The sequence below is a fragment of the Pseudochaenichthys georgianus genome, unplaced genomic scaffold, assembly GCF_902827115.2.
Source record: "Pseudochaenichthys georgianus unplaced genomic scaffold, fPseGeo1.2 scaffold_419_arrow_ctg1, whole genome shotgun sequence".
Taxonomy (NCBI): domain Eukaryota; kingdom Metazoa; phylum Chordata; class Actinopteri; order Perciformes; family Channichthyidae; genus Pseudochaenichthys; species Pseudochaenichthys georgianus.
The window spans coordinates 140,254-162,848 of NW_027262984.1; the positions used below are offsets into that span (position 1 = coordinate 140,254).

Genomic DNA, 22,595 nt, shown 5'->3' on the forward strand with positions numbered 1-22,595 from the left:
TGTTTGATGTAGAAGAGACATGAAGAAGAGGGGACACATGTTGATGTAGAAGAGACATGAAGAAGAGGGGACACATGTTGATGTAGAAGAGACACGAAGAAGAGGGGACACATGTTGATGTAGAAGAGACATGAAGAAGAGGGGACACATGTTGATGTAGAGGAGACATGAAGAAGAGGGGACACATGTTGATGTAGAAGAGACACGAAGAAGAGGGGACACATGGTGTTTAAAATACTATAACCACATATTAACTTTGACTTTTTTGTAATAAAAATAAAGAAACTGAGCAGAATATTGTGAGACAGCATATAAAGAGAAATGTCCCCCGCAGAGTTTAGAAACCTAAATAAATCCTCCGCCGGTGGGAGGCTTTACACACGAGTCTTGACCTTCGCCTCGTTAACAGTAATTACAACGTGACTCTGATGGAGGACACCATGCGAGCAGAGGGACAAATGAAATGATGTTCGAGGCTCACGAGACCCCGCTGTGAATAATAAGGAGACTTAACAATTTATCAAACTAATTAAAGAGAATTCATCAGGGTCTCAGGAACGATTATCGACGACAACGTGAAACAACATTTGTCCCCGTCAGCCGTCCTGAAACCGAACGCTCTAATCTCGCCCTGCAAATTAGCTCCACGTCTCATCTCTGCTTCCCTAATAAACCCAGTGTCCTTAAACGTCCCAGTCGATTAATCACCACTATCTCAGGGCCTTTGACAGAGATGGCAGAAGTACACACATCTTTTACTCAAGTAGAAGTACAGATACTCGTGTTTAAAGATACTCAAGTACTGACTAAACTTCTTTACTCAAGTAAAAGTGAAGAGGGCTTTGAAATGTACTTAAAGGGGACCTATCGTGCAAAAGTCACTTGTTGATGTCTTCATCAACATGTGTCCCCGGTGTGTCGGGAACTCACGCAGTGTCAGGAAATAAACCCTCTCTCTTTTCCTCCGTACCCAAATCTCTAAAAACGGGGAACAACGGAGCTGATCCAGATGTGCGTCCGATATGACGTAACATCTGAAATGTGGACCCACGGGCCAATCAGAAACGTTGCTATCAGAAACAATGCCCGACTGCTTTGGACGTAATATGGTCGGTGTTTGCATTAGCATCGCTAGCACTCAGAGCTAACCTGCACTGGAGAGCATGTGTGTGAAGAAGCAGGAAGTAGAAAGGAACTCACCTTGTGGTGTAACCTGCAAGAGAGAAAGCCTTTGAGCTCCAGACTGTTTCAGATCCTTGATGATCCATGATATGGAGTTTCATCACGGCAGCATTTAGTTTAGACGGTAGCTGCCGGGTCCCCATGAGCTCAGACCCCTCCTCTTTAAAGCTTTATCCCCAAATCAGCACTTTAGAAACAGGAAGTGAAACAGAGGGATATGAGGCGTGGCTAGAATGATCTGTTTGGTGTTTGGAGCAAAACACTTCATAGACTCTAAATAATAATGACCACACCCCCAAACACACATTCAGACTAAAGGAACCAGCAGTTTGGGAAATGAGAGAAGTAGAAAGTACAAGTATTTGAGTTCAACATGTGAGAAGTAGAAAGTACAGGTATTTGAGTTCAACATGTAAGAAGTAGAAAGTACAGGTATTTGAGTTCAACATGAGAGAAGTAGAAAGTACAGGTATTTGTGTTCAACATGTAAGAAGTAGAAAGTACAGGTATTTGAGTTCAACATGAGAGAAGTTGAAAGTACAGGTATTTGGGTTCAACATGTAAGAAGTAGAAAGTACAGGTATTTGAGTTCAACATGTAAGAAGTAGAAAGTACAGGTATTTGAGTTCAACATGTAAGAAGTAGAAAGTACAGGTATTTGAGTTCAACATGTAAGAAGTAGAAAGTACAGGTATTTGAGTTCAACATGAGAGAAGTAGAAAGTACAGGTATTTGAGTTCAACATGTAAGAAGTAGAAAGTACAGGTATTTGAGTTCAACATGTAAGAAGTAGAAAGTACAGGTATTTGAGTTCAACATGAGAGAAGTAGAAAGTACAGGTATTTGGGTTCAACATGTAAGAAGTAGAAAGTACATGTATTTGAGTTCAACATGTAAGAAGTAGAAAGTACAGGTATTTGAGTTCAACATGTAAGAAGTAGAAAGTACAGGTATTTGAGTTCAACATGAGAGAAGTAGAAAGTACAGGTATTTGAGTTCAACATGTAAGAAGTAGAAAGTACAGGTATTTGAGTTCAACATGAGAGAAGTAGAAAGTACAGGTATTTGAGTTCAACATGTAAGAAGTAGAAAGTACAGGTATTTGAGTTCAACATGTGAGAAGTAGAAAGTACAGGTATTTGAGTTCAACATGAGAGAAGTAGAAAGTACAGGTATTTGTGTTCAACATGTAAGAAGTAGAAAGTACAGGTATTTGAGTTCAACATGTAAGAAGTAGAAAGTACAGGTATTTGAGTTCAACATGAGAGAAGTAGAAAGTACAGGTATTTGGGTTCAACATGTAAGAAGTAGAAAGTACAGGTATTTGAGTTCAACATGTAAGAAGGAAAAGTTAAAAGTCGCCCGAAACAGTAGTGGAGGAAAGTACTGAGGAGTAACGTAATTAACAGGTAACTAGTGATTGTAACATATTACATGTATTTTCATAGTAGCCCTCCTAACTCTAATAAAGATCGGGGTGAAAGCAGAGCTGTGGTTCGATCTCAGATTCCCCGCTGGCCCGGAGCTATCAGAGCCATTGATTGGCTCGTGTGATTCTGCTCTGATTGCCTCAGCCAATCAATGCACTGCAGACGCACTGTAACTGTGCGGCCATTAGACCAGAGGAGGAAAATCCCCAAAGCTTCTTCTGTTCCTAAAACTCTCCGAAAAAATAAATGAAAATGAAAGAAACTATGGAGCCCTGTTTTACTATTGTAACATAAATGCAGCTATCCTTTTGTAAAGTATTAGAGGAAGAGGACATAGTCTGCAGTATGTAGTGTCTCTACTTTAAAGAGTCCTCTCCTGCTGATGTTCAGGTGTATATCAGTATGTAGTGTCTCTACTTTAAAGAGTCCTCTCCTGCTGATGTTCAGGTGTATATCAGTATGTAGTGTCTCTACTTTAAAGAGTCCTCTCCTGCTGATGTTCAGGTGTATATCAGTATGTAGTGTCTCTACTTTAAAGAGTCCTCTCCTGCTGATGTTCAGGTGTATATCAGTATGTAGTGTCTCTACTTTAAAGAGTCCTCTCCTGCTGATGTTCAGGTGTATATCAGTATGTAGTGTCTCTACTTTAAAGAGTCCTCTCCTGCTGATGTTCAGGTGTATATCAGTATGTAGTGTCTCTACTTTAAAGAGTCCTCTCCTGCTGATGTTCAGGTGTATATCAGTATGTAGTGTCTCTACTTTAAAGAGTCCTCTCCTGCTGATGTTCAGGTGTATATCAGTATGCAGTGTCTCTACTTTAAAGAGTCCTCTGATGTTCAGGTGTATATCAGTATGTAGTGTCTCTACTTTAAAGAGTCCTCTCCTGCTGAGGTTCTGGATTGTAGCCATTGAAGGCCATTTACATGCAAAAACTTATATAACAAACTGTTGCAAAGTTTTAAGAATATATTAAGTAATTAATATAAGAAACTCAAGCACTCTGATCTAGATCATGGGTAACATTTACATAATGTAAAACCATGCTGTTCCTATTTCATGGTTTGTAGAATCCATTCAAGAATTAACACCATCTGACTTCTATGCTTTGTGTGGTTCGCATGTCCTTCAGCTCCACTTTGTCTGGTTTGGAAGATGTATACTAAAATCACACTGCACATTTTGAAACTAAGGCCACATTAGGCAAGGCAAGTTTATTTATATAGCACTTTTCAACGCAAGGCAATTCAAAGTGCTTTACAAAAAATGAAAGACATTAAGCATTAAAAAAGAAAAGCTAATAAAGGAAACATAAAAAGAAAAAATACATGGATAAAAGTTACAGTGCAGTCTAAGATATGAAGAGTTCAATTAAAAGCAGCGACAAAAAGAAAAGTCTTCTTGCTGGATTTAAAAGTAGTCAGAGTTGCAGCGGACCTGCAGGTTTCTGGGAGCTGGTTCCAGATATTTGGAGCATAATAACTGAACGCTGCTTCTCCATGTTTAGTTCTGACTCTGGGGACAGAAAGCTGACCAGTCCCTGAAGACCTGAGAGGTCTGGATGGTTCATAGTTTGGCAGGAGGTCAGACATGTATTTTGGGCCTAAACCATTCAGTGCTTTATAAACCAGCAGCAGTATTTAGAAATCTATTCTTTGACACACAGGAAGCCAGTGTAAAGACTTCAGAGCAGGAGTGATGTGATCCACTTTCTTAGTGTCAGTGAGGACTCGAGCAGCGGCGTTCTGAATCAGCTGCAGCTTCCTAATAGCATTAATATTCATGTTCTTCCCACAGTCCACTTGTGAAACACCCTGAGTGTGTGTACCAGCTGTACAGTGTGTGGATATAAGATACATCGCCCTGTTTTAATTGCTCCTATATGCTATTCCCGTGCTCATTACCCACGGTTGTGTTTTGTATGCTACATTATTTATTCTGATGCACAGCTCCTTTCCCGGCTGAGGAATCAATGCATCTTCATCTTCTGTAATTCCATCTCAGAGGTCAGAGACGGATACATCGCTTTTAGTTATAAAACAGTTGCACTGAAAGCACGGCGTCTAATGATCCCTCAGCAGAACAAAGCTGATATAACGTTGCAGAGGAAAGGTAAGCTTTGTGTTTTCTGTTAAGGCCCTGTCACACTGTCCCGAAGTGGACACCCGATGGACACACGAATATGGAATTGTGAATTTCGCACGAAGATGGCCCCGAACCACACACGAAGGCAACAGTTACATTACATTTAAGAAATACAACTGCAACGAAAGCACCAAAAACAATTATGTTACAGTACTATGATACTGTACTGATATCTTCAGACTTTGTTCTTTACTTTATCCGTCTTTATATGTAGAAGATATTACGTTTTCTCCGTAATGTTGTTTCCATAACAACAACAATTTCCTGTCAACTGTCCTTCAAAATAATATATTATATCCTTTTCAGTTTCACAGAACACAAATTGGGTTATTTACATAATATGTTTACATGATTTTGTTGTGCAATAAAACAACCCGATGGACACACGATAAAGGAAATGTTCAAATTCGGCTGTGATCGTAGCAACATCGGGCCGTTCGTGAGGGCCTCTTAAGCCTTCGTATGACCGCTGGCGGAGTTTCTCAGGCTCCGGCAGCAACTTCGTGAGCGGAGGCAAAATCTTTGGCATGCCAACAAATAGCCGAAGGACCTTGAGAAGGTTCATTTTCGTGTTGAATTTGTGTGTCAATGTTGCCCTTCGTAAGGCCTTCGTGAGGCCATCGTGAGGGCATCGTGTTATCATCGGTGCCATCGGGCATTCGCCCCGATCAGAGTGAGGGCGAATGCACCGATGATAACACGATGATTACACGACTTGACAAGATGCCCTCACGAGTGCCTTACGAAGTTGCCGCTCACAGCCGAATTTGAACATTTCCTTTATCGTGTGTCCATCGGGTGTCAATTTCGGGACAGTGTGACAGGGGCTTTAGCGTGCGGAGGCAAATGCACTGCATGAGGTGAAACACACACATGCTGTCTCAATGAGTTATGTACCTGTCGACAGCAGACACATGTTTGAAGTTCAGTTTCTGCACACAATGTCTGTAAATGATTTTAAAAGTCAAACCAAGTGCATTTCTTTAACTGCTTGGGAATCACATTGTTTCCACGTTTCTTTCAGTCTCAAAGTAATCCAGTGAGATGTGTCGGTACATGCATGGGCGCGATGCAGAGCATATATCAGCTGATAGATACATCTGCGTCTGTGTGATGGTTGCTATTAACCCAAATGATATGACATCAGAAACCCCAAGACGAAATATGAGAATGTATGTCAAATAAAAAAAGTTGGATGAAAAGTACTTTGTCTGATTACATATTGAGACCATTTCTGAAATGTGTCTTTGGTCAAGACACACACACACACACACACACACACACACACACACACACACACACACACACACACACACACACACACACACACACACACACACACACACACACACACACACACACACACACACACACACACACACACACACACACACACACACACACACACACACACACACACACACACACACACACACACACACACACAGCACTTCATTCTCTGTCTAATTTAGCCATTGATTTTTCTAACACCAGATCGTAACACAGATAGTAGAAGACACAAGGCTTCAGTGTTTTATGGTCTCTGTGACACACACACACACGCACACACACACACACACACACACACACACACACACACACACACACACACACACACACACACACACACACACACACACACACACACACACACACACACACACACACAATGCTTGGTCCTCACGAGTACATCAACACAAACAAACACAACAAAGCTAAGAAAAGGGGACGTTTAATCCCGTGGGATCCTCACTGAAAGAAAAACACTGTCTTCTTCTGTTAGGAGATCTAACCATGGCAGTGTGTGTGTGTGTGTGTGTGTGTGTGTGTGTGTGTGTGTGTGTGTGTGTGTGTGTGTGTGTGTGTGTGTGTGTGTGTGTGTGTGTGTGTGTGTGTGTGTGTGTGTGTGTGGGTGGGTGTGTGTGTGTGTGACTGAGCTCAGATCAGATACGAACCAGAAGACACAGCTGTACCGCCATCACACACACTCACACACACTCATACACACACGCACCACGCTGTTTGAGTTAAAGCACGAAACTGGAGTTTGAACAAGATTACCTCAGTTTAGCACATATGCTAATAGCATCGGGAAACAATTAACCTGGCTCTGTCCAAACATTGAAAGTACAATCCTCTAATCTCTAAACCTCTCCTTCCTGAATCTATAAAACATGTCTGCTTGTTTAAATCCGTGCACAAACAAAATGTGAACAGGAAAATTGTGGTTTCAGTAAAATATTACAAGGTGTCAGCACACCACCTCTACAGCCATACGAATACTAAATACATACGAATAATAATAATACAACATTTGTAAAGTTAAAAAAATACTAAATAAATAGAGAAAAGCAAAAAGAAAATGAAATAATGAACTAAAAACAATTATAAAATGAATAATAATTCCGTTAATTTAAGATTTAATAAGCGATCAGAATGATGCTGATTGAAAGACCGCTGTCTGATAAAACTGAATTATCCTCAAGGAAAAAGCCAACACTATCCATGTATCCTCTCCAGACATGGATACCTCACACACAGGAAGCCTCATGTTCCTGTTTTACCAAAGCTGCACACTGCACAAAACACAACAGGATATTATGGGATGGACTCACAGGCGTTGGTGACGGCGAAGCTGTTGGCCGTCTCGATGTTGTCGACGTGAGGCACGAGGTTGAACGGCGCCTCCGAGGCGTTCGGGCTCGTGTTGTGCAGGAAGATCGCCAAACGAAAGGCGGTGTATTCCTGATCCGTGTTCCTGATGAACAGACCGCCTGAGAGGGGGGGGGGGGGGGGACAGGGTAAAGGTTATTACAAGGGCTTGGTTGAATACTCAATGCTGATTGGACAATTTGGACATTCCAGAGGTTTGTTATGTTCCACTAGCAGATCGTTGCTAATGAGAACAGAACGTTGCTAAGAAAAGCAGAACGTTGCTAACGTCTACATTTATCTTATTTTCTCTTATTTTCTCTTATTGCCTTTGTTTTTTATGCTGCTGCAACGCAAACATTTCCCAAATTGGGATCAATAAAATACTTATCTATCAATCTAAAGAGAACAGAACGTTGCCAAGGAGAACATCATGTTGCTAAGGAGATCACAACGTTGCTAAAGAGAACAGAACGTTGCTAAGGAGAACATAATGTTGCTAAGGAGAACAGAACGTTGCTAAAGAGAACAGAACGTTGCTAAGGAGAACATAATGTTGCTAAGGAGATCACAACGTTGCTAAAGAGAACAGAACGTTGCTAAGGAGAACAGAACGTTGCTAAGGAGAACAGCACGTTGGTAAAGAGAACAGAGCGTTTCTAAGGAGGATCAATGGACTAAGTGCAGTCATATCGATCTGCAGAAATAAGTCTGGATTATTTAACATCGGCGGTGGATAACAAACATGAGTTTTTCTCCATGTTTATATTTGTGGAGAGTAAGAAACTCTGGATGCTAGCAGACCGTTGCTAAGGAGAACATAACGTTGCTAAGGATCAGGAAGTAAACAATAACAGGAACGGCAGAAAAAGACAGACAGGAAGTAAACACTAAAGGGAACATATATTAAAAGTCATAAAAAGGTCGATATTGGTCTGGTAAATCACTATAGAGACAATGCCGTGTTAATCCTACAGGATAGCCAATCATGAATCTGTTAAGCACCACTGGGCTTTGGGACAATGGTGGATCCCGTCTGATTGACACCAATGCAAGCAGAAAAATATATACTATTCACCAAATATCATTCGTGGATCAACACTGCTTTTCATTGCTCGAGTGTCAGGAATCAGTTCGGCATCATCTTTTACATCTCCATATATAAGAAGATCTTAAATACGCTGTTCATGGTTGTGCAAATGTCAGCGGTGTTTTAGGTTTTGAAGCGCTTTGCTTCACATTTAAAAACCTAACTTAAGGGGGTGAGACAATATATAAATGTCATTTAAAGCAAAATGCCAGAGTGTTCTTTTTATGGCTGACCTCTTCACTTTAGATATGTCACTCCTTTAAGATGCCCACTTGTGTTAATCCTACCCATATCTTTGCATAACTACAAAAAAGTACTGGAGCAGCTTTGAATAACATATAATTTGATGGTTTCACGTCCCATTGACGCACATCTTTCCAATCGATCAGCCTTTTCAAATTCAAATTTTAAAACTTCTGATTAGAGGACAAACATGTATCAAGCTTTGACCTAAATCTCCCTTATTCAGCTTCGACTTTCCCTTCTGCTTCTCCAAATGAGATGCAGTACTCTGTAGGGTGCCCCTGACTTTGCATTTCATAAAGGCCATATTTTTATATTCCAACAACAACAATGGATCCAAAGATACTGTTTGTTTTTGACCTCATTTCCACCTTGTGTACATGGTCTGACTTTGAATACGGGTTACATAATAGCAGACCTATGTGTTTTTATACAAACGCAGATATTATGAGCTTGTTGGCCAGCATCTCCCTGGCTCACTTGACTAAAAGCCAATGGGATTTCTCCATGGGATTTTGGATTATTGCAGAAAATATTCTCTGATCTAAACAAACAGATACTTACACATTTAGTTAAGCAGGATAATCTCCATGTACAGTATGAACACTACATTATGATTTCTGAAGTTAAAAGCTAATGTTGGGCTATAAAGGAACTACAGCACGGTCACATGGCTTCACGTCACCACCGCTAAGCTAAAGGAGGCTAATGTTGGGCTATAAAGGAACTACAGCACGGTCACATGACTTCACGTCACCACCGCTAAGCTAAAGGTGGCTAATGTTGGGCTATAAAGGAACTAAAGCGCGATCACATGACTTCACGTCACCACCGCTAAGCTAAAGGTGGCTAATGTTGGGCTATAAAGGAACTACAGCACGGTCACATGACTTCACTTCACCACCGCTAAGCTAAAGGAGGCTAATGTTGGGCTATAAAGGAAGTACAGCACGGTCACATGACTTGACGTCACCACCGCTAAGCTAAAGGTGGCTAATGTTGGGCTATAAAGGAACTACAGCACGGTCACATGACTTCACTTCACCACCGCTAAGCTAAAGGTGGCTAATGTTGGGCTATAAAGGAGCTACAGCACGGTCACATGACTTCACGTCACCACCGCTAAGCTAAAGGCGGCTAATGTTGGGCTATAAAGGAACTACAGCACGGTCACATGACTTGACGTCACCACCGCTAAGCTAAAGGTGGCTAATGTTGGGCTATAAAGGAGCTACAGCACGGTCACATGACTTCACGTCACCACCGCTAAGCTAAAGGTGGCTAATGTTGGGCTATAAAGGAACTAAAGCGCGATCACATGACTTCACGTCACCACCGCTGAGCTGTGAAAGTGGTAAAATGTTGAATCATTCTTGCACCACTCTCTGAGAGATTATGGAGGAGCTAGCACAATACTAGCTTGACAACCCCTTTTTGGTCGAGTAACCTTTTTCATGCAAATCGTAGTAGAGTTGCTTGGTATGTGATACATCCTGCTGCGTTCAATTAGCATTTTCCCCATACTTTACATAAGATATCAAGATACAAATCATAATTTAATACCACGTGTGAATGGAGTCTCTGTGTGTGACTGATCTCAGTGGGTGGGAGAATATGACAACATCAGTATCACCTCTTCTCTAAAGCGGTCACAGTCTTAGGAGAGTTAACGCACGCACAAGCACACATATACACACACACACACACACACACACACACACACACACACACACACACACACACACACACACACACACACACACACACACACACACACACACACGCACGCACTGCCAGGCTATTCAGAAGCTGTTAGGATCTTCTTCAGATGTGACGAGAGCTACAGTGTACAAAAAAAAGAGACTCAAACTCTGAGAGACCTTTTGAGACTGTGATTTCATTCAGTGTCATTCCGTTCACACCACATAGTATTTTATTTTGTATTGCAATGGATTGACTTCCTGTCGAGGGTGTGTCCCCTGCCCTCTGTGAAATGCATGCTGGGACGGGCACCATGACACTTTCCAAAAATAAATAAATAAAACCCACTTCAGCAAATGAGTGACGAGCAGGATCTATAATTCCCAGGATCGTTGATCACATGCCTCGTTGCGTTCAGGATGCCTCGTTGCGTTCAGGACGCCTCATTGCGTTCAGGATGCCTCGTTGCGTTCAGGATGCCTCGTTGCGTTCAGGACGCCTCGCTGCGTTCAGGACGCCCCGTTGCGTTCAGGACGCCTCGTTGCGTTCAGGACGCCTCATTGCGTTCAGGACTGCCTCGTTGCGTTCAGGATGCCTCGTTGCGTTCAGGACGCCTCGCTGCGTTCAGGACGCCCCGTTGCGTTCAGGACGCCTCGTTGCGTTCAGGACGCCCCGTTGCGTTCAGGACGCCCCGTTGCGTTCAGGACGCCTCGTTGCGTTCAGGACGCCCCGTTGCGTTCAGGATGCCCCGTTGCATTCAGGACGCCTCGTTGCGTTCCGGATGCCCCGCTGCGTTCCGGACGCCCCGCTGCGTTCAGGACGCCTCGTTGCGTTCAGGACGCCTCGTTGCGTTCAGGACGCCCCGTTGCGTTCAGGATGCCCCGTTGCATTCAGGACGCCTCGTTGCGTTCCGGACGCCCCGCTGCGTTCAGGACGCCTCGATGTGTTTCAGTGTTTCAGACGTGTGTACTCAGCACATTTACCATCGCTAATAACTGTTTACTTTCCTGTGAAAATTATTTGTAGCTGCCGGTTTGATGATTGGATGATGTTTGCCCTGTCTGAGAGCTGCTTTAGCTCAAAAATATACATCAAGTGTTAAGTAAAGCCTTGTGGGTGAGGACACATCAGCACATCAGGGGATTTGTCCTCTCCCAGAGATCAATTAGGGAGGCTTAGAGAGGAAATATGACGACATATTCATGTTTTCTGTCTTTGTTTTCTTAAGAGCCCGGCTTAATTTAATCGATTTTTGGCTTTAATTATCTGCTCCCTGATCTCTCGGCGAATTGAAAGTACTTATTGCCTGAGATCGCATGCTGTGGTTTTATTAAATGTGCCAAGTGCTAGGACTGTCTGAGGGAAGAAAGCTTTTAGAGGTGCAGCTCCACTAACTTGGAACAGTCTGCAAAAAGATTACCAAGCTGGTACCACTACATGTTTTTAAAGCTCGGTTGGATGCTACACAATCAGATGCTGTTGGTACCGGTACCTGTGGTTAGATATTTGATCTCAATGGGATTTTACATGGATAAATAAAGGTTTTGAATTGAATTGAATTCAACATTTTGGATTTACAGGGGACATATGAAGACACTGAAGACATTTATGTTTTCTGTCTTTCTTAAGAGACACTACACACTAATATACACCTGAACATCAGCAGGAGAGGACTCTTTAAAGTAGAGACACTACACACTGATATACACCTGAACATCAGCAGGAGAGGACTCTTTAAAGTAGAGACACTACATACTGATATACACCTGAACATCAGCAGGAGAGGACTCTTTAAAGTAGAGACACTACATACTGATATACACCTGAACATCAGCAGGAGAGGACTCTTTAAAGTAGAGACACTACATACTGATATACACCTGAACATCAGCAGGAGAGGACTCTTTAAAGTAGAGACACTACATACTGATATACACCTGAACATCAGCAGGAGAGGACTCTTTAAAGTAGAGACACTACATACTGATATACACCTGAACGTCAGCAGGAGAGGACTCTTTAAAGTAGAGACACTACATACTGATATACACCTGAACATCAGCAGGAGAGGACTCTTTAAAGTAGAGACACTACATACTGATATACACCTGAACATCAGCAGGAGAGGACTCTTTAAAGTAGAGACACTACATACTGATATACACCTGAACATCAGCAGGAGAGGACTCTTTAAAGTAGAGACACTACATACTGATATACACCTGAACATCAGCAGGAGAGGACTCTTTAAAGTAGAGACACTACATACTGATATACACCTGAACACCAGCAGGAGAGGACTCTTTAAAGTAGAGACACTACATACTGATATACACCTGAACATCAGCAGGAGAGGACTCTTTAAAGTAGAGACACTACATACTGATATACACCTGAACATCAGCAGGAGAGGACTCTTTAAAGTAGAGACACTGCATACTGATATACACCTGAACATCAGCAGGAGAGGACTCTTTAAAGTAGAGACACTACATACTGATATACACCTGAACATCAGCAGGAGAGGACTCTTTAAAGTAGAGACACTACATACTGATATACACCTGAACATCAGCAGGAGAGGACTCTTTAAAGTAGAGACGCTACATACTGATATACACCTGAACATCAGCAGGAGAGGACTCTTTAAAGTAGAGACACTACATACTGATATACACCTGAACATCAGCAGGAGAGGACTCTTTAAAGTAGAGACACTACATACTGATATACACCTGAACACCAGCAGGAGAGGACTCTTTAAAGTAGAGACACTACATACTGATATACACCTGAACATCAGCAAGAGAGGACTCTTTAAAGTAGAGACACTACATACTGATATACACCTGAACATCAGCAGGAGAGGACTCTTTAAAGTAGAGCCACAACATACTGATATACACCTGAACATCAGCGGGAGAGGACTCTTTAAAGTAGAGACACTAGATACTGATATACACCTGAACATCAGCAGGAGAGGACTCTTTAAAGTAGAGACACTACACTGATATACACCTGAACATCAGCAGGAGAGGACTCTTTAAAGTAGAGACACTACATACTGATATACACCTGAACATCAGCAGGAGAGGACTCTTTAAAGTAGAGACACTACATACTGATATACACCTGAACATCAGCAGGAGAGGACTCTTTAAAGTAGAGACACTACATACTGATATACACCTGAACATCAGCAGGAGAGGACTCTTTAAAGTAGAGACACTACATACTGATATACACCTGAACATCAGCAGGAGAGGACTCTTTAAAGTAGAGACACTACATACTGATATACACCTGAACATCAGCAGGAGAGGACTCTTTAAAGTAGAGCCACTACATACTGATATACACCTGAACATCAGCAGGAGAGGACTCTTTAAAGTAGAAACACTACATACTGATAGACACCTGAACATCAGCAGGAGAGGACTCTTTAAAGTAGAGCCACTACATACTGATATACACCTGAACATCAGCAGGAGAGGACTCTTTAAAGTAGAGCCACTACATACTGATATACACCTGAACATCAGCAGGAGAGGACTCTTTAAAGTAGAAACACTACATACTGATAGACACCTGAACATCAGCAGGAGAGGACTCTTTAAAGTAGAGCCACTACATACTGATATACACCTGAACATCAGCAGGAGAGGACTCTTTAAAGTAGAGACACTACATACTGATATACACCTGAACATCAGCAGGAGAGGACTCTTTAAAGTAGAAACACTACATACTGATAGACACCTGAACATCAGCAGGAGAGGACTCTTTAAAGTAGAGACACTACATACTGATACACACCTGAACATCAGCAGGGGAGGACTCTTTAAAGTAGAGACGCTACATACTGATATACACCTGAACATCAGCAGGAGAGCACTCTTTAAAGTAGAGATGCTACATACTGATATACACCTGAACATCAGCAGGAGAGGACTCTTTAAAGTAGAGACACTACATACTGATATACACCTGAACATCAGCAGGAGAGGACTCTTTAAAGTAGAGACACTACATACTGATATACACCTGAACATCAGCAGGAGAGGACTCTTAAAGTAGAGACACTACATACTGATATACACCTGAACATCAGCAGGAGAGGACTCTTTAAAGTAGAGACACTACATACTGATATACACCTGAACGTCAGCAGGAGAGGACTCTTTAAAGTAGAGACACTACATACTGATATACACCTGAACATCAGCAGGAGAGGACTCTTTAAAGTAGAGACACTACATACTGATATACACCTGAACATCAGCAGGAGAGGACTCTTTAAAGTAGAGACACTACATACTGATATACACCTGAACATCAGCAGGAGAGGACTCTTTAAAGTAGAGACACTACATACTGATATACACCTGAACATCAGCAGGAGAGGACTCTTTAAAGTAGAGATGCTACATACTGATATACACCTGAACATCAGCAGGAGAGGACTCTTTAAAGTAGAGCCACTACATACTGATATACACCTGAACATCAGCAGGAGAGGACTCTTTAAAGTAGAGACACTACATACTGATAGACACCTGAACATCAGCAGGAGAGGACTCTTTAAAGTAGAGCCACTACATACTGATATACACCTGAACATCAGCAGGAGAGGACTCTTTAAAGTAGAGACACTACATACTGATATACACCTGAACATCAGCAGGAGAGGACTCTTTAAAGTAGAAACACTACATACTGATAGACACCTGAACATCAGCAGGAGAGGACTCTTTAAAGTAGAGCCACTACATACTGATATACACATGAACATCAGCAGGAGAGGACTCTTTAAAGTAGAGCCACTACATACTGATATACACCTGAACATCAGCAGGAGAGGACTCTTTAAAGTAGAGCCACTACATACTGATATACACATGAACATCAGCAGGAGAGGACTCTTTAAAGTAGAGCCACTACATACTGATATACACCTGAACATCAGCAGGAGAGGACTCTTTAAAGTAGAGCCACTACATACTGATATACACATGAACATCAGCAGGAGAGGACTCTTTAAAGTAGAGCCACTACATACTGATATACACCTGAACATCAGCAGGAGAGGACTCTTTAAAGTAGAGCCACTACATACTGATATACACATGAACATCAGCAGGAGAGGACTCTTTAAAGTAGAGACACTACATACTGATATACACCTGAACATCAGCAGGAGAGGACTCTTTAAAGTAGAGCCACTACATACTGATATACACATGAACATCAGCAGGAGAGGACTCTTTAAAGTAGAAACACTACATACTGATAGACACCTGAACATCAGCAGGAGAGGACTCTTTAAAGTAGAGCCACTACATACTGATATACACCTGAACATCAGCAGGAGAGGACTCTTTAAAGTAGAGACACTACATACTGATATACACCTGAACATCAGCAGGAGAGGACTCTTTAAAGTAGAGACACTACATACTGATATACACCTGAACATCAGCAGGAGAGGACTCTTTAAAGTAGAGACACTACATACTGATATACACCTGAACATCAGCAGGAGAGGACTCTTTAAAGTAGAGCCACTACATACTGATATACACCTGAACATCAGCAGGAGAGGACTCTTTAAAGTAGAGACACTACATACTGATAGACACCTGAACATCAGCAGGAGAGGACTCTTTAAAGTAGAGCCACTACATACTGATATACACCTGAACATCAGCAGGAGAGGACTCTTTAAAGTAGAGCCACTACATACTGATATACACCTGAACATCAGCAGGAGAGGACTCTTTAAAGTAGAAACACTACATACTGATAGACACCTGAACATCAGCAGGAGAGGACTCTTTAAAGTAGAGCCACTACATACTGATATACACCTGAACATCAGCAGGAGAGGACTCTTTAAAGTAGAGACACTACATACTGATATACACCTGAACATCAGCAGGAGAGGACTCTTTAAAGTAGAAACACTACATACTGATAGACACCTGAACATCAGCAGGAGAGGACTCTTTAAAGTAGAGACACTACATACTGATACACACCTGAACATCAGCAGGGGAGGACTCTTTAAAGTAGAGACGCTACATACTGATATACACCTGAACATCAGCAGGAGAGCACTCTTTAAAGTAGAGATGCTACATACTGATATACACCTGAACATCAGCAGGAGAGGACTCTTTAAAGTAGAGACACTACATACTGATATACACCTGAACATCAGCAGGAGAGGACTCTTTAAAGTAGAGACACTACATACTGATATACACCTGAACATCAGCAGGAGAGGACTCTTTAAAGTAGAGACACTACATACTGATATACACCTGAACATCAGCAGGAGAGGACTCTTTAAAGTAGAGACACTACATACTGATATACACCTGAACATCAGCAGGAGAGGACTCTTTAAAGTAGAGACACTACATACTGATATACACCTGAACATCAGCAGGAGAGGACTCTTTAAAGTAGAGACACTACATACTGATATACACCTGAACATCAGCAGGAGAGGACTCTTTAAAGTAGAGCCACTACATACTGATATACACCTGAACATCAGCAGGAGAGGACTCTTTAAAGTAGAGCCACTACATACTGATATACACATGAACATCAGCAGGAGAGGACTCTTTAAAGTAGAGACACTACATACTGATATACACCTGAACATCAGCAGGAGAGGACTCTTTAAAGTAGAGCCACTACATACTGATATACACTTGAACATCAGCAGGAGAGGACTCTTTAAAGTAGAGAAACTACATGATATACATATATTCTGTGAATATACAGAAAATAACTGTATTTTACATAAGTATTGATTATAAATCAAATTGCACAACATATTCATCAAATTGAAGTTCAGAAAAACTGAATTAATTGAATAATTCAAAACATTTTAACAGTTTATTTCATATTTTATTTAAAATCTGGTCATGACATGTTTTCACTGTGCGTTTTGAAAACTCGTCTGAAAGGGCAAACTCTCTGGAACGCACACAGCCGTTTGCTTTGCTGGAATCAGCAGTTGTTGGATGCTCGGCGTTAAGGCACAGATGCACAGGGGAGCAGCAGCATCATATTCTGCAAACGACCCTCGACCTCTGACCTCTGAGGCTCTGGGACTCGGGTATCTCGATGATATGTGAGGACAGGGAGAAGCATTTGAACAGCTTGTCTTCCCTCATCAGAGCGAATGGTTCTGATGAGCCTGAAGTAACGTCAGTCTCACACATCACATGCTACTTGTGAGTCGCTTGTATCCAAAGCCACTCACATCTCATGGGCACAACGACATGCTGACTGCAGCGGGGTTTGAACCTGTGATCACCAACGCACAATCCACTGCGCCACACGCACTTTGTTTTACGGGGTTTATGTTTGATATTGTCGACTCAGTCGTCTTGTGTCTTCTCTGTCAGAGAGAAACCTTTGTATTATCACACAGTCGACCTCCTCGTGTCTCTGAACCTGATAACATGTTATATTTTGCTGCAGGGAATTGTTTATTTTTAACTTGTGATGTGTCATTTGGTAAAGCATGAGCTGCATGTGTGCTATAAGCTGTTATTATTTGTATTGTTATCATCAGAGGGACAGGAAATAAACAAGGAGAGTGTTTCCAGCTTCCTGATCATTGATTTTTTGTGGTGATCAACAACTGGAGGTCACAGTGTGCCCTTCTTTTCACCCCCTGCCTTTAGACCAAGCCGGTCCCTCTGCCTGCTGTCAGGGCATCACACACTGGACCATCACACACTGGACCATCACACACTGGACCATCACACACTGGACCATCACACACTGGACCATCACACACTGGACCATCACACACGAGACCATCACACACTGGACCATCACACACTGGACCATCACACACTGGACCATCACACACTGGACCATCACACACTGGACCATCACACACTGGACCATCACACACGAGACCATCACACACTGGACCATCACACACGAGACCATCACACACTGGACCATCACACACTGGACCATCACACACTGGACCATCACACACGAGACCATCACACACTGGACCATCACACACTGGACCATCACACACTGGACCATCACACACGAGACCATCACACACGAGACCATGACACACTGGACCATCACACACTGGACCATCACACACTGGACCATCACACACGAGACCATGATGCATCCGCTTCAACTCCTCATGGTTACAAACAGGCAGCTGTTTCAAGAAATAAGGACATTGTGAAAGCCTTTGGGAGCGAGGTTATTACAGAGCGTTACAAGCAGTCAATGGACAGGCAGCCTCCAGGGAACACACACACACACACACACACACACACACACACACACACACACACACACACACACACACACACACACACACACACACACACACACACCACTTTGCTGCTCTGATCTGCTGCAGTGGCTGGGATACTCTCGCCTGCAGATGTATTAGGTGTGTGTGTGTGTGTGTGTGTGTGTGTGTGTGTGTGTGTGTGTGTGTGTGTGTGTGTGTGTGTGTGTGTGTGTGTGTGTGTGTGTGTGTGTGTTATAAGCATGCATACACACAGATAAAGCATCCATGTGTGCATTCAAAGAGTAAAAAGGCTGCGGAGGGATACGAGAGATTCCCACTTTAAGTGCTGAGGTGTTAAATGGCAGCAGACAGGACGTCCACACATTCTCACACACACACACACACACACACACACACACACACACACACACTCACACACACACACACACACACACACACACACACACACACACACACACACACACACACACACACACACGCACGCACGCACACACTCACCGATCTGAACGCTGCTCGGGAAAGCTCCCATTGTCAGTCCCCAAAAGCCCGAGAACATCAACAGGAACCAGTCGCCGGAAGAAATCCTCATTTTGTCTCGGTTATAAACTGATGAGAGACATCGAGCAGGTTTTAATTATAACACCTCCGGGGCAAAAGCAACATCACAGGGTTGAAGAAAAAACAAAACGAGATAAACCACCGCGAGAGCTTTCTATATGTGTGTGAAAAAGAAAAAGCGAAGCGTAATGTCCGTTAATTATCCATGTGTGCGCTCTGTGGATGATCGCTCTCCGTCAAACTGTCTGGAGGCTTTGCGCACAACATCCACCACCAACACCACGGAGAGGAGTGAAGGCAGGGTGGGGGGTGAGGAGGGTGAGGAAGAGGAGGGTGGGGAGGAAGAGGAGGAGGATCAGCCAGCGGCGGCCAGTGCGTCTGGATGCGGCTCCACTCAAATCACAGAACACACACGCGCCTTTTTTACGCGACCCGGACAGGAGAGAGGAGAGAGGAGAGAGGAGAGAGGAGAGAGAGGAGAGACACAACTTCCAGAGGAGAAACAAACATGGAACATACACCGGGAGCGAGAGGAGGGATGGGCGGCTGACAGGACACGCTGAACACTGCGTGACATTATGACACGAGGAAGATACATGTGCTCACCTCCAATATGAGACTCGCTGCGGTCCGGTTAAAGTGCCGTTAACATGCATTCATTAGGATGGAAGGGTTGTTCTCCATGAGATGTATTTGGCTTCAGTTCACACTGCATTGGTGCCATTATGATGTTTGCAGGATGACATTGGCTTCAAACTGACTATCTGGTGGATATGTTTTACGGTGTGACATTAGAGAGGAGAGACAACACTTCCAGAGAGGCGAAACAGACGTGGGGAATATGAGGGGAGGAGGGAGGGCTGACGGACATGTTTGATACTTTGGGACATTAGGACAGGCATATCTGTTAGCACGAGGAAGATACATGTGCTCAACTCCAATATGAGACTCACTGCGGTCCGGTTAAAGTGCCGTTAGCATGCATTCATTAGGATGTAAGGGTTGTTGATTTAATTGGCTTTCAAAATGCATTTCACACACGTACACGCATGACCAACACGTCGCTATTGGACGCTTAGGGAGTGAGAGTGTGTTGGCATGACCTGTAACCTGTAAGGATGCTGGCTAGATGTTTGCAGGATTACATTGGCTTCAAACTGGATTCCTTGATGTAAGGCGGTGTGTCCTTTTTGCATGACAGGACGAATGCCTGAACTTCAACACGATGTTACATTTGGTCTACCCAAATTAAAAAATGATTATATTGAATTTGAAAGGCATTTGAAACCATACTTATTGCATGCACGAGCTGTAAACTATAAGGCTGGATGTCTGCAGGATGACATTACATTCACAGTGGATTATTTGACGTTTTTATTTACAGGCATGATAAGAGAAATGTCCTTAAATCTTTCGCCGTATATTCTCAATGTCCTAAAGTTGCCTTTTAATCAATCAAATGTTATTTGTAGAGCACATTTAAAAACGCTTGTGGTCGAGCCAAAGTGCTGTAGATGTAATTTAAACACATAAAAACACATTACATCTCAATAACTAGAAGGCCATGCAGAGCGAGAGAGAAGTAGCGTGTCTTCAGTGTGAACAACATGTCATCTATGTGTTTTGCAAGATTAAACTGAATCACACTATTTCTTTATTGCTGAAAATACATTGTTTCTTGAGTGTTTTTCTCAGCCTCCTCTTTATGCTTTAATCATTTTACACATCTTTAAAATGCATTAATCGCCATAATTAACAGAATTATAAGGATTTTTTTCTGGATTAAATTTGCTTCACGCTGGATTATGTTCCATGTCATTGTTCCCTGTGCCTCGTCTCATACGTGCACTATAATAAAGGAAACAACATGCACACTGCTGAGTTATAGCTCTCAGTGTAATACATGCTTTAACAGGGAGCTGCACAGAAGCTCTTTAAAGCACAGCTCTGTTAACCCTTGACTTTTAAAGGTTCAGTTAAAAAAAGTCATAAATGTGTCCCGGCTGCAGTTCCTCTGGCGGCCGCTAGAGGCTGAGTCAGTGTTTTCAAGCCAGTCCTTTGTCCCTTTATCATCTAAACTAGAGCAACTAATACATACATACTTCATCTATAAAGTTAATAATGTTCCAGTTTAATATGTGATGCTGTAGGAGCCATTACCTGAGTTTATTAAATATGTTTCGTTTTTCTTTAATTCTTTTAATAATAAATAAAGATAAGACATTAATGTACACAATATCTTATTTATCTTTTTATATTCAATGTAAACAATGCTATTTTTTACTATATTTTGTAATGTTAATATAGTTTTCTTCAAATAGTTTTCTAGCTGTGTATTTAATCTGTGTGTTATTGTATGTATGCACCACAACATCAACAACAATTCCTCGTATGTGTTAACCTACCTGCTAATACACCTGTTTCTGATTTAAAATGTCTTGTGTTATTAGTATACACGGCCTACAGATATTATGTGTTGACTATTTATCGACTCACCTTAGTTGTTTACCCCCTGAATATATTTGTTGACACCTCTTGGGCCCTTTCTCATTTCTCAAACTCCCCTCCTCGACTCCTATCCTCGAGACTTAGTCCCGCCCACAGGAGATGCGAGCGGAGGAGTCAAGGAGGGGAACCGAGGAGAGAGGAGGGGAAGCAGCAGGCGGTTAGAGAAATGAGAACTCCTCTCCTCTGAGCGGTCATTTTAAAGAGACGTCCATTAATGATGACAGGAGGCAGCAGCCCTCTGTCTGACGGACAGATGTGTTCATGATGACTTATATATTTACTTTGATTCATTCACAGTGCGGTGTCATGAGACAATAACAGGCTACAGATGTGGACACACACACACACATATATATGTATATATTTATATAAATATATACAATTTCAGAATCAAACAGAGCATTCATAATAACGTAACACTATCAGAGACTGGATATATCCCCCCCCCCTCTGGTCGCTACAATGAGGGAAATAAATTACGGGCCAAAAGTTTTATTTACAAGTATTAAAAGTAAGCAGAGGACACCAAACCAACTGAGACCTGTCTGTCCGCTGCATCTACGCACACACTGTACCACACACTGTACCACACACACACACACACACACACACACACACACACACACACACACACACACACACACACACACACACACACACACACACACACACACACACACACACACACACACACACACACACACACACACACACACACACACACACACACACACACACACACACACCTACAGCTCCTAAAACAGGCTACAGC

At 42.4% G+C, this 22,595-nt stretch overlaps 1 protein-coding gene across 1 annotated transcript in view; it reads right to left on the minus strand.

Annotated features, from left to right (window-relative positions):
* LOC117442375 (glutamate receptor 4-like) overlaps positions 1–19,578 on the minus strand; it is a gene marked incomplete at its 3' end in the record, with an annotated part of 156,824 nt that extends 137,246 nt beyond the window's left edge. The window contains exons 1-2 of the mRNA XM_034078375.1: positions 19,256–19,578; positions 7,370–7,528 (exon numbers count right to left, since the gene is read on the minus strand). Of these exons, the coding sequence (XP_033934266.1) occupies positions 7,370–7,528; positions 19,256–19,346 (250 nt within the window). The remainder of the gene's footprint in view (positions 1–7,369; positions 7,529–19,255) is intronic.
* Positions 19,579–22,595: the final 3,017 nt, after the last annotated feature.